General features: G+C 39.9%; 1 protein-coding gene and 1 long non-coding RNA gene across 8 annotated transcripts in view; one reads left to right on the top strand and one right to left on the bottom strand.

Moving 5' to 3' along the window:
• Positions 1-13,077, bottom strand: part of LOC101884676 (MAM domain-containing glycosylphosphatidylinositol anchor protein 2) — a 373,415-nt gene that overhangs the window by 219,100 nt on the left and 141,238 nt on the right. For 4 of the 7 annotated variants that reach the window (XR_015518911.1, XM_087298724.1, XM_087298725.1 and 1 more), the window contains exon 1: positions 1,004-1,300. The exons of the other annotated variants lie outside the window; for them this stretch is intronic. Coding sequence is in view for 3 of the 4 variants with exons in the window: in XM_087298724.1 (XP_087154850.1) it covers positions 1,004-1,076 (73 nt within the window). In the remaining variant the exon portion in view is untranslated. Of the gene's footprint in view, positions 1-1,003; positions 1,301-13,077 lie in introns of those variants that run through there. 7 annotated transcript variants of the gene reach the window in all.
• The window catches only part of LOC147839519 (uncharacterized), a 198,477-nt gene that overhangs the window by 145,278 nt on the left and 40,122 nt on the right, over positions 1-13,077 (top strand). The gene's annotated exons all lie outside the window — the stretch shown is intronic.

The raw sequence follows: 13,077 nt of genomic DNA, 5'->3' as shown, positions 1-13,077 counted from the left end.
TGCAAACTCTTGCATTTTCTAAACAAGCAGAAAACATTGTCTTTTTCAGAAATAATGAGTCAAATGCTAAAAACAAGCATGCTAAATAATCTGCCGAAATAATCTAGCTTTTCCTTTTGATGTAAGATTATTCTGCTTGCCCACTGTCAGATTATTTCGCATGTTTTAAGGAAAAACTCGCTTCATTTTGAGTCATGATTTCTGAAAGCAAGGTTTTTGTTTAGATATTTGGACTAAAAACAAAATACAAACTCAAAGCAAGCAATTCTGCAGCACAAAATTACATTTAATCACATTTTTTTTTTCAACCCAGTTTGACCATATCTAACCCAGCCAAGCGATAAAACAACCCGGCATTTTAAAAAGCAAATGCTAAAATGAATCTTCAGCTGGTAAAAGCATCATCAGCACTGCAAAAACGCCTTTCTTACTTGGAGTTTCTGTCTTGTTTCTTGTCTAAATGTCTACAGATTTCTAAATCAAGAGGATTTTCTAGACAAGCAACAAATATAGTTTTGTTTTCAGAAATAATGAGTCAAAATGAAGTGAGTTTGTGCCTAAGACATGTGAAATAATCTGCCAATGCAGTAAACAAAATAATGTTGTTTTGCTTTTGACATAAAATCATTCCGTTTAGCCCATTTTGTTGCTTGTTTTAATGAAAAACTCGCTTAATTTTGACTCATAATTTCTGAAAACATGACTATATGTTTGGCTTGTCTAGAAAACGCTTCTTGATTTAGGAATTTGTAGATATTTGGACTAGAAACATGATAAAAACTCGTGTAATAAACGCGTTATCTGTTTAGTGTGCGTGTGTAAATGGTGCTTGTGTATATATATTCGTGAATGAAGATTGTGTATAAGCGTAAATGCTGCAAATGATGCTTGTGTAAAGTGTGTGTGTGGACTCAGAGCAGATCTAATGCTGGATGCTGTGTGAAATGGCACCTGTTCACGCGCGCATGTTGACTGGCATATAAATGCATCAGTATGAACTCACCGTACACTCCCTGGCTCCAGATGCCCTCCAAAACCAGCGTCAGGAGCCCCAAAACGCAAATAATCCCATCCATGATTACGTGCCTTTCAACATATCCAGATTACACAGAGTCTGTCTCCTGAAGATGCGATCAAATCTGCTCATCAGAAGCGCGAGGCTTCGTTTCCCGCGCTGAAATCGAGCGTTTTATTGACGGCGCGTGACGGAGCCGCTGTGTCCGCCGCTGGCATCGCTTTCCGCGGACACACGAGTCCCGGCGTGCGCGGAGCTCCGGAGCTTCAGACCGACTCAATGCTGTCGCGCGCCCGGCGGCGTCGGGGGCGAGCGGAGCGCGTGCACCTGCTGTCCGTCATATCTCCGGGTGCGCGAGCAGCATCCGAACGTTGAGGGAACCGAGCTCAACCGAACCGAGTCATTTGAGAACCGAGTCCTTCGTATCGAGGACGAGCGTGGAGAGGAGCGTCGCGTTGCGCAATAGCGCGCGTGTGTGTGTGGAGAGAGAGACCTCATCTGTATGAAACGCACACACACACGCACGCACACAAACGCGTGAAGCTAATAATAATGACTACACTTTTTTGTTTTAAAGGGCTCCTATCATGGAAACTCAGAAGCTGTTTGGGCAGAAGTGTGTGTGTGTCATATTGAAGTGATTTAAACACAGCAAATCTCTTTTCATTTCCTGATGTTAAAATAAGATCCACATCACAGAGATTTTGAGGCCGACCGCAATATGACATAGCAGTGCGGTTTTCCCCGCCCACTAATATTGATTGACAGGTGTGCATTACTAGTGTTGTGCAGTAGCGTCGCTACAACACTACTAGCTTAGCTACATTTCTCAGTAGCGTGGCTGTAGCGACGCTACTTTCTAAATCAAATAGATTTTCAGTAGCGAAGCTATTTTATTAGTCAAGTAGCGCAGTAGCGTCCACAAAGCTACATTTACCAATCGCGGATGAATAAGTGACGGCAGCGACATTCGCAGAGCTGTGAGGCCGTTTTCTAGGCAATGAAAGTAAATCCATATGATAGCTAGAACGACAGCTTCTTCTTCTTCCTGTTTTAAGGCTGATTTATACTTCTGCGTCAAACACCGGCGTATGCTACGGCGCTGACGCATAGCCCTTCGCCGTGGCCATCGCCGTCACTGACGTGCACCTCTCAAAAAATGTAACTACACGTCGCAACGACGCGTAGCGTAAGCTCTGTGATTGGTCGGCTCGGTTGCGCTGACGAGTCTGGGCGGGGCCGAGAGCCGCGCGAGCGATTGTTTACAAGTGTGGAGTCCCGTGAAGGAGCTCCGGATGGAAAGTTTTGTTTTGTGTTTACCTCATAGTTGTTGCACATCCACCGGTTCCTGCCTCAAAATGAGCGAGTTTGAGCTACTTGTACATCCCGGAAGTGTTCAGGAAAAGCAAAAAAGTAGCGAAGAAACTCGACACAGAGGAACATTTACACCTCACTGCCAACTAGCGTTTCGGAAGTGTTAATGCAGACCAACAGAGACAGCGCGCAGAAGTATAAATGCACAGCTACACGCGTTGCATGCGCCGTGAGTTACGCCGGTCACCTGACGCAGAAGTATAAATCAGGCTTTACGGTGGTTGACAGCAAACGTTTTGGTGCGTTACTGCCCCCTCTGGTCGGTGACGTCGCCAACCAAATTAGGCTAACATGAGAAACTTGCTTGATGGAATGATGACTGAGGGAGAGGAGTTATCTCTGAAGCAGGGTTTCCCGTGAACAAACCTCGAGAAGTACATGTGAAGATGCAATAACTTTCTGATTTCTGATGCTGTGCTCAAAAATACTTTAGTAATTTATAGTAAGTGCTACTATAAACGACTGCATTATGTAGTGTAATTTATTAATAAAGAGTTGTAAATATATACACAATATGCTTAATGCTTATGTCAAAATGTTTCTCTTTACTATAAATGACTATAGTATTTTAAATGTGTAACACCTGCTTTTATTGGAGTTTTTGTTTTAGCTGTTATATACTATAATGTGTTTCTGTTTAGTACAGCATATTATTTACAGTAAATAACTGAACTGAACTATTATGCCTCATATGTTTCATTGACAGTTTTATTGATCACTAAGATATGATTGACTTAGATTTAAGTTGCTTTGATTTAAAAATAAAAATTGCTAAGTTACTTTTGCCAAGTAGCTTTAAGCTTAGCTTGCTACATTTCCCAGAGGGTAGCTTTTAGTGTAGTTAAGCTACATTTTAAGTAGAGTAGCTAATAGCTTAGCTCACTACATTTTTCAAGTAGCTTGCCCAACACTGTGCATTACAATAGTAATGCATATAAGCATGACAGGATTTGCAAAGGAACTGTGATTAAAAGATCTGGTAAACTCACTCAACCAATAATTATGGCCAGACGGAATCTGCGGACATTGTTTGCTATTTCTGTGCAGAATTTTGGTAAAAATCTGCAGATTTTTGTGGAATGATTTTGGCAGTATCATAACTAAAACCTTACAGGGTCATGAAACACCAGAACACATGTGTTGAGCTGTTGACAGTGGTATATGTGTCCCACACTGCTAAAAACACTATTAGGACACCTATATTTTACTAAAAAGTGTAAATTGGTTGTTTTTGCGTTATTTCAAGCAAATTCGTACTTCCGGTTTGAAACGAATTTTTGAAGCTGCGTCACGGTCATGACATAATAGCGTGTATTCCAGCGTGCAGACTGGACGTCTGTGCCACAGAGTGAGTCTTATTACGTCTTACAGTGTGCTGCATTAATGCATGAGTAAGGCTTGGTTCAAACCAATCAGCGCGCTCTATTGTGCAACTTCATTAATATTCATTACTGTCACAGTGTTCAGACGACAGAGACGCCACGTTGTGTTGGCAAAACAAGCGTGAAGTGTTGCTGTTATAGTTTGCTGCAGTGAAGTTTTGTTTTCATTTTCTCTCTGTGAGAGCTCAGACTCACGTGTGGATTAACAGTGTACGCGACGCTCGACAACAATAACTTACGTGTCTAAGGAGGATTATTGTTTACCTGAGAGCTGTTCTCATCTGCAAATGCTGAGATCCGGATTCGCTTGTAGTCTCCTCTTAATAAAGACGCGGCTCTAGTTGCTAGTGATTGTTCTGTCTCTACAGATTTGGTAAGTGAGCGACCAGTGCTCTTTGTTTATTCAGTTTGTTCGTATCGAACTAAGTTAACTATTGCACAGAGTGTAAACATGTAAGCACCACAACCAAACTTTAACCTCGTGTAGGATTTTCACCGCATTTTGTGACCGGAATAACACACACGGCTTTCTGACGCTACCTGCCGTGTGCATCTAAGTTTCCGGGAAATGCTGAGGTTTTTTTCTCTTATTCGCCGTGCGGTATCAAACATTGCATGAAAAATACACGCTTAGAGCAGCGCCTCGAATCAAATATCTCGTTTGTCGCTAGGGACATGAATGAATTCCCTGAATGAAAGAGCAAAACTGCAGTTAAAGTCATTTAATAATTTGGCAAATAACTCGACTACAGATGTCCATGTAGGTTAAACACCATCCCTTTCTACTGTGTGTGTGTGTGTGTGTGTGTGTGTGTGTGTGTGTGTATTTTGACTCTAAAACTCGCGCGTGCCCTAATAGACACTCCCACACCAAGCCTCTTTTCTTCCTCCGACACTCCCCCCTAAGCAGAGCTGGACACGCCCACTTTTCTGACTTTTTCCAAAGTAGAGGTGTGAAAACACCCTGCTGAAACGAGGGGGTTTCCTGGCCCTTTAACATGTGAAATAAAAAGTAATACATTTTTAACTTGTATTTAATGTTTACAATGCAAATCCAGTTAGATCCACTTTATTTGGTAAGCAAAGTCCCTGTGTAGTATCTCTACTAAATACAAAACATTACTGTACAAGCTGTTTTGTAAATAAATCATTTAAATATTTTCATATTAGTCAATAATATTACTGAAATTACTTTACAAACTCAATAAATATGAATTTACACACATTTACACAGGTAATAAAACAGAATCAATGATGGGCTAAACATCTGCGGAATTCTGTGTGCTCAGATTATATGTGGGCCTACCAATAAGCAGACACGTAGGGCCCGACCAATGCCAAGAAGCCTGTAATCATCATAAACATTTATTCATTCATTTTCTTTTTGAGCTTAGTCCCTTTATTCATAAGGGGTCACCACAGCAGAATGAACCGCCAACTTATCCAGCATATGTTTTTTACGCAGCGGATGCCCTTCCAGCTGCAACCCATCTCTGGGAAACATCCACGCACACTCATTCACACACATACACTATGGACAACTTAGCTTACCCTATTCACCTGTACCGCATGTGTTTGGACTGTGGGGGAAACCGGAGCACCCGGAGGAAACCCACGCAAACGCAGGGAGAACATGCAAACTCCACATAGAAACGCCAAATGACCCAGCCGAGGGTCGAACCAGCGACCTTCTTGCTGTGAGGCGACAGCACTACCTACTGCACCACAGCGTCTCCCTGATTAATCGTATAGGTTTTTTAAAAAAAATGTATCATCATTTGTTGTTAATCTGTCTATAACCATTAGCTTTTTAATGTTAGTACTTCTTTTTAAGACCTGGGGCCCCATGAATAGTGGAACTTAATTTTAATTTAATTTTACATGAAGAAGATAAAGGTTCCACTTGAAATAGACATTTGTTTATAAGACAGTTGTATTCCAAAATGTATTAAATTGATTGATTTCATCAACATTCTTCACACAATCCCCTATAATGACAATGTGGAAAGAGTTTTTGAAATTGTTGCAAATTTATTACAAATAAAAGGCAGAAGAATCAGATGTACACCAGTATTGAGAGCCTTTGGCGTGAAGCTGTGAATGGAGCTCAGGTACATTCTGTTTCCACTGATCATTCTGGAGATGTTTCAGCAGCTTCATTGGAGTTCACCTGTGCTCAACTCAGCTGATCTGAAAAGGCTACACCTGTCTATATAAGGGCCCAGGGTTGACAGTGCATGTCAAAGCACAAACCAAGCATGAAGTCAAAGGAATTGTCTGTAGACCTCCGAGACAGGATTGTCTGGAGGCACAAGGCTGGGGAAGGTAACAGAAACATTTCTGCTGCTCTGAAAGCTCCAGTGAGCACAGCGGCCTCCATCATCTGTCAGTGGAAGATGTTTAACCAGCAGGACTCTTCTAGAGCTGGCCGGACAGCTAAGCTGAGTGATCGGGGGAGAAGAGCCTCAGTCAGGGAGCTGATCAATAACCTGATGATCACACTGTCTGAGCTCCAGCGTTCTTCTGTGGAGAGAGGAGAACCTTACAGAAGGACAACCATCTGTGCAGCAATCCACCAATCAGGCCTCTGTATGGTGGAGTGTCCAGACGGAAGACACTCCCCGCCTGGAGTTTGCCAGAAGGCTTCTAAAGGACTCTCAGAGCATCAGAAACTAAACTCTCTGCTCTGATGAGACTCAAACTGAACTGTTTGGAGTGAACGCCAGGCGTTACGTTTGGAGAACAGCAGGCAGCGCTCATCAGCAGGCTAACAGCATCCCTACAGTGAAGCATGGTGGTGTTGGCATCATGCTGTGGGGATGTGTTTCAGCAGCAGGAACTGGAAGACTAGTCAGGATAGAGGGAAAGATGAATGCAGCGATGTACAGAGACATCCTGAATGAAGACCTGCACAAGAGTGCTCTCCACCTCAGACTGGGGCGACGCTTCATCCTCCAGCAGGACAATGACCCAAAGCTCACCGCCAAAATATTAATGGAGCGGCTTCACAACAACAACTCAGTGAATGTCCTTGAGTGGCCCAGCCAGAGCCCAGATCTAAATCCTATTGAACATCTCTGGAGAGATCTGAAAATGGCTGCACACCGTCACTCACCATAAAACCTGATAGAGCTTGAGAGGTACTGCAAAGAGGAACGGGCCAAAATCCCCAAAGACAGGTGTGCAGAGCTCGAGCATCATATTCAGAGAGACTTGAGGCTGTAATCACTGACAAACGAGCATCAACAGAGTATTGAGCAGAGGCTGTGAACACTGATGTACATCTGATTCTTCAGCTTATTTACTTTTAATAAATTTGCAACAGTTTCAGAAACTCTTTCTTCACATTGTCATTATTGTTCTTTTCTTTGAGAGGGCGGAGAGACCCAGCTCATTTGCATTTAAAGGCACAGGTGTAAGAACAGCGATTCCCAAACACATTCTGGAGACTCAAAAGACTTATTTTACATTTGGTTAATGGGCCAAAATTGGAGCCCTTAAAGTTAACCCAAAGGACAAACCCGAAGAATGAGCTTATTTTTTATATTGTTTAAAAACATTTATATTTATTTAGTGTATTTAAACATTTTTATTGTAAATAAAAAAAAGTAAAATGTGATTAATATAATAATATTAATCGATAATAAGAGTGACACAGTGGTTGCTAAGCAGTTGCTAAGGTGTTTTGAGTGTTGTTATAGTGTTCTGAGTGGTTGATAGTTGGTTGCTAAGATGTTGTTAGGTGGTTGCTAGGGTGTTCTGATTGGTTGTTAGGCAGTTGTTTAGGTGTTCTAAGTGGTTGATAGGCAGTTGTTAAGGTGATCTGAGTGGTTGATAGGTGGTTACTAAGATGTTGCTAGTTGGTTGCTATGTGGTTGCTAAGGTGTTCTGAGTGGTTGCAAGCCAGTTGCTAAGGTGTTCTGAGTGGTTAATAGGCAGTTGTTAAGGTGTTCTGAGTGGTTGTTAAGTGGTTGCTAGAGTGTTATGAGTAGTTGCTGGGCAGTTGTAAAATGGTTGCTAGGGTGTTCTGAGTGGTTGCTAGGGTGTTCTGAGTGGTTGCTAAGGTGTTCTAAGAGGTTGTTAAGTGGTTGCTAGAGTGTTGTGAGAAGTTGCTAGGCAGTTGTAAAGTGGTTGCTATGGTGTTTTGAGTGGTTGCCAGGCAGTGTTCTGAGTGGTTGATAAGCAGTTGTTAAGGTGTTCTAAGCGGTGGCTTGGGTGTTCTGAGTGGTTGCAAGGCAGTTGCAAAGTGGTTGCTAGGGTGTTCTGTATGATTGCTGGAAAGTTGTTAAGGTGTTCTGGGTGGTTGATGGCTGGTTGCTAAGATGTTGCTAGGTGGTTGCTATGTAGTTGCTAGGGTGTTCTGAATGGTTGCTAGGCAGTTGCTAAAGTGTTCTAAATGGTTGATAGGCAGTTGTTAAGGTGTTCTGAGTGGTTAATAGGTGGTTACTAAGATGTTGCTAAGGTGTTGAGTGGTTGCTTGGCAGTTGCTAAGGTGTTCTGAGTGGTTGATAGGTGGTTGCTAAGATGATGCTAGGTGGTTGCAAGGGTGCTCTGAGTGGTTGCTAGAATGTTATGATTGGTTGTTAGGCAGTTGTAAAGTGGTTGCTAGGGTGATCTGAGTGGTTGCTAAGTGATTGCTAAGGTGTTCTGAGTGGTTGTTAAGTGGTTGCTAAAATGTTCTGAGTGGTTGTTAAGTGGTTGCTAGGCAGTGTTCTTAGTGGTTGATAAGTAGTTGTTAAGGTGTTGTAAGCAGGGGCTAGGGTGTTCTGAGTGGTTGCTGGGCAGTTGCAAAGTGCTTGCTAGGGTGTTCTGAGTGATTGCTAGAAAGTTGCAAAGGTGTTCTGAGTGGTTGATAGGTGGTTGCAAGTTGGTTCCTATGTGGTTGCAAGGTTGTTCTGAGTGGTTGATAGGCATTTGTTAAGGTGTTCTGAGTGGTCGATAGGTGGTTTCTAGGGTATTCTGAGTGGTTACTAGAGTGTTCTGAGTTGTTACTAGGCAGTTGTAAAAAGGTTGCTAGGGTGTTTTGAGTGGTTACTAGGCAGTGTAGTTGATAAGCAGTTGTTAAGGTCTTCTAAGTGGTTGCTAGGTGGTTGCTAGGATATTCTAAGTGGTTGCTAGGCAGTGGCAAAGTGGTTGCTAGGGTATTCAAAGTGGTTGCTAGGCAGTAGCTAAGGTGTTCTAAGTGATTGATAGGCAGTTGTTAAGGTGTACTGAGGGGTTGCAAGTGGTTGCTTAGCTGATGCTATGGTGTTCTGTGTGGTTGCTAGGCGGTTGCAAGGTGGTTGCTAAGCCGTTGATATGTTGTTGCTAGGGTGTTCTGTGTGGTTGCTAGGGTGTTCTGTGTAGCTTCTAGGGTTTTCTGAGTGGTAAGCAAATATAATGTTGTGAAGCATCCCATAGAAAATGTATTGGCGTACGCATGTATGTTGAGCACAAGTTTACAGCTTAACATTAACATCCTAATTATTTTCTTGAATCGTGTTTATATATGAATGCATTGATATTTTATTAATTTATTAAACGAAACAACAGACTTGTCTCCTTTTAAATAGACAGAAAACAATATAATAGTTGTTGGTATGAACACTGACATGCAGTGATGAAGCTGTTGAAGACACACACCGATGCTGAAAGGTTTTCATTTAACCCCGACACGTCATTCCTGTTTGGTCAACACAAGCTTCTGCCATTAGACTGTGCATTTCTCCGCACTTCTTGACTTCGGTCAGTAAGTGCCGAGGTGTGAGTACGAGTGACAGTGTGTGTCTGTTTGCTGGTGTGTGAGTTAAACTCCATCTGTGTTTGTGTGTGTGTGTGACAGCGACAGACAGAAACACACAGACTGAAGCTCCATCTGTCTGTCAGCGACTCCATCAGGCTCTCCACCTGCTTCAAGAGACACAAGCACTTTACACTAAACATCCAGGCACAAACACTGCTCACTCCTCAGGCCATGTCCAACTTGAATGGCTGGCACATCCGTTTCTAGGGTGTTCTGAGTGGTTGCTAGGGTGTGTTGAGTGGTTGCTAAGGTGTTCTGAGTGGTTGATAGGCAGCTGTTAAGTTGTTCTGACTGGTTGCTATGTAGTTGTAAAGTAGTTGCCAGGGTGTTCTGAGTGGTTGCTAAGGTGTTTTGAGTTGTTGATAGGCAGTTGTTAAGGTGTTCTGACTGGTTGCTAGGGTGTTCTAAGTGGTTTCTACAGTGTTCACAGTGGTTGATAGGCAGTTATTAAGGTGTTCTGACTGGTTGGTAGGTGGTTGCTAAGATTTTTCTTGGTGGTTGCTAGGGTGTCCTGAGTGGTTGCTAGATTGTTTTGAGTGGTTGCTAAGCAGTTTTAAAGTGGTTGCTAGGGTGTTTTGAGTGGTTGCTAGAGTGTTCTGAGTGGTTGCTGGGCAATTGTAAAGTGGTTGCTAGGTTGTTCTGAATGGTTGCAAGACAGTATTTTAAGTGGTCGATTGGCAGTTGTTAAGGTGTTCTGAGTGGTTGCTAGGCAGTTGCTCGGGTGTTCTGAGTGATTGCTATGTGGTTGCTAGGGTGTTTTAAGTGCTTAATAGGCAGTTGTTAAGGTGTTCTGAATGGTTGATAGGTGGTTGCTAAGATGTTGCTTGGTGGTTACTCTTTGGCTGCTAGAGTGTTCTGAGTGGTTGTTAGGCAGTTGTAAAGGGGTTGCTAGGGTATTGTATATGCTTGATAGGCAGTTGTAAACCTGCTAGGTTGTTCTGAGGGGTTGATAGGTGGTTACTAAGATGGTGCTAGGTGGTTGCTATGGTGTTCTAAGTGGCTGCTAGACTGTTCTAAGTGGTTGCTATGCAGTTGTTAGGTGGTTGCTAGGGTGTTCTGATTAGCTGCAAGAGAGTTGCTAAGGTTTTCAGTGTGGTTGATAGTCAGTTGTTAAGGTGTTCTGAGGGGTGGCTAGATTCTTCTGAGTGGTTGCTAGGCAATTGTAAAGTGGTTGCTAAGGTGTTCTAAGTGGTTGATAGACAGTTACTAAGGTGTTCTGAGGGGTTGCTATGTGGTTGCTATGATGTTGCTAAGTGGTTCCTATGTGGTTACTAGGGTGTTCTGAGTGATTGCTAGGTGGTTGTTAGATTTTTCTGAGTGATTGCTTGGGTGTTATGAGTGGTTGATAGGCAGTTATTAAGGTGTTCTGAGTGGTTGATAGGCAGTTGTTAAGTTGTCATGGGTAGTTGATAAGATGTTGCTAGTCAGTTGATAGGATGTTCTGAGTGGCTGCTAAGTGGTTGGAGGATTGTACTGAGTGGTTGCTATGCGGTCGCAAAAGTGGTTGTCAGGTTGTTCTGAGTGACTGCTAGGCAGTTGCTAAGGTGTTATGAGTGGTTGATAGGCAGTTGTTAAGGTTTGATTTTCTGAGTGATTGCTAGGTGGTTGCCAAGATGTTGCTAGGTTGTTCTGAGTGGTTGCTAAGTGGTTGCCAGATTGTTCTGAGTACTTGCTAGGCAGTTGAAAAAATGATTGTTTGTGTTTTCAGTGTGGTTGCTAAGCTGTGCAAAGTGGTTGCAAGTTGATTGCCAAGCCAATGCTATGTGGTTGCTAGGGTGTTCTGAGGGGTTGCTAGGTGGTTGCTAAGTGGTTGTTATGGTGTTCTGAGTGCTTAGTGGACTCTGAGTTGCTTAGTCATTGTTAGGCATTTGCTAGGGTGTTCTGTATGGTTACTAGGGTTTTCTAAGTGGTTGCTAGGCAGTTACTAAGTTTCCTATTTGTTAACATTTTATTAAAAGATTTCCCCCAACATATTAGTTTGTGCATGTGATGACTGGACTGTGATCTTCAGTGTTTGTTAGATGACTTTAGTTATTGACTAATCTAATGTATGTTACTGTATATTTGACATGCATATGAATCATTTTAGCCAAACATAAGCACTTTTTCCTGAGCCGACATCATTTGTAATTAGCAGGTCTAGCCCATAATTTGGTCTCTATGTATACATGCGCAGTTTAGGATCTGCTGTAATTAGAGACAGATTAAACACAGCTCTGTGCTTGTGTGACATTAATAAGAGGCTCTATTGTCATCATCTTTCTCATCATCATCCCTGCTCTAACCAGGCGTCACTTTCTACTTCTCTGTTCAACAAAACTATATCTGTGCATTTCTCATGATCAGACGGACACAATTTCACCATCTGCAATAACAGCACCACATTGCTGTCTTTGCATGCTCTAGATACAATGAAGCAAACCTGCAGCCTAAAAATTATTTAAATGTTTAATTAAATACTTCTTTTTAATATGTATTAATAAAAAATAATAAAAAATACAAATATTTAAATGAAACAAAATTAAAAAGTAAATTAAAAAAGAAGACTTAAATGTAAAATGTAATAAAATGAAACAACATACAAACAAAAAAGGAAAACAAATAAAATAAAATAAATGTTTTTAACACACTGGAGCTTAAATAAAAAATATAGTTAATAATTAAATCAATACAAATATTTAAATAAAATACAAATAAACAATAAAATGAAAAAAAAAATAAAATAAAATAAAAAATAAACCTAATTAAAAAACAAACAAAAATGGTAAATTAATAAGATAAAATAAATGTTTTCAAGACTCCTGCAAAGTATTAATTAATTTGTCAAATGCTGGAGCTTACACATATTTAAATATTTATATTGTTTAAAAAAAATTATAAATAAAATAATAATTACAAAGTAAAAATAAAAACATATAATTATAATAAATATTGTTATAATAAAATATTAAGAAATAAATACAAATACTAATAACAATTAAGCAGCAAAATAAAAAATATCAAATAAAATAATAAATAAATAAATAAATAAATAAAAACAAATTAAATAAATACAAAATAATTTATATAAAATATAAAATTATTAAATAAATAAATAAAAAAAATATTATAGATAAAAAAATATTTATATAAATACAAAATTAAACAGTAAATTAAAAAAAAACAATAAAAAATAATATTTTTAAGATTCTGAAGCAATCATGCAAACATTTTAAAAATATTTAAATATTCATTACATTTTAAAATATATTAAAATAATTTTTAAAATAATTATAAAAGTAAAAATAATATATTATAATTTTAATACATATTATTATATTAAAATAATAAGGAATACATATGAATACTAATGACAATTAAACAGTAAATAAAAAATGAAATTATGAAATAAAGTAACAAATAAATAAAAATAAATAAAATAAATACAAATATTTATGTTAAATAAACTTAAACAGTAAATTAAAAGAAACATTACAAATAAAATAATAAATAAGTAAATAAAAAATTAAGTCAAATTAATACAA

The sequence above is a fragment of the Danio rerio genome, chromosome 20 (assembly GCF_052040795.2).
Source record: "Danio rerio strain M-AB ecotype USA chromosome 20, GRCz13ab, whole genome shotgun sequence".
Lineage (NCBI taxonomy): Eukaryota > Metazoa > Chordata > Actinopteri > Cypriniformes > Danionidae > Danio > Danio rerio.
The sequence above is the reverse complement of the archived record's forward strand: the minus strand, read 5'-3'. Positions and strand labels throughout refer to the sequence as shown.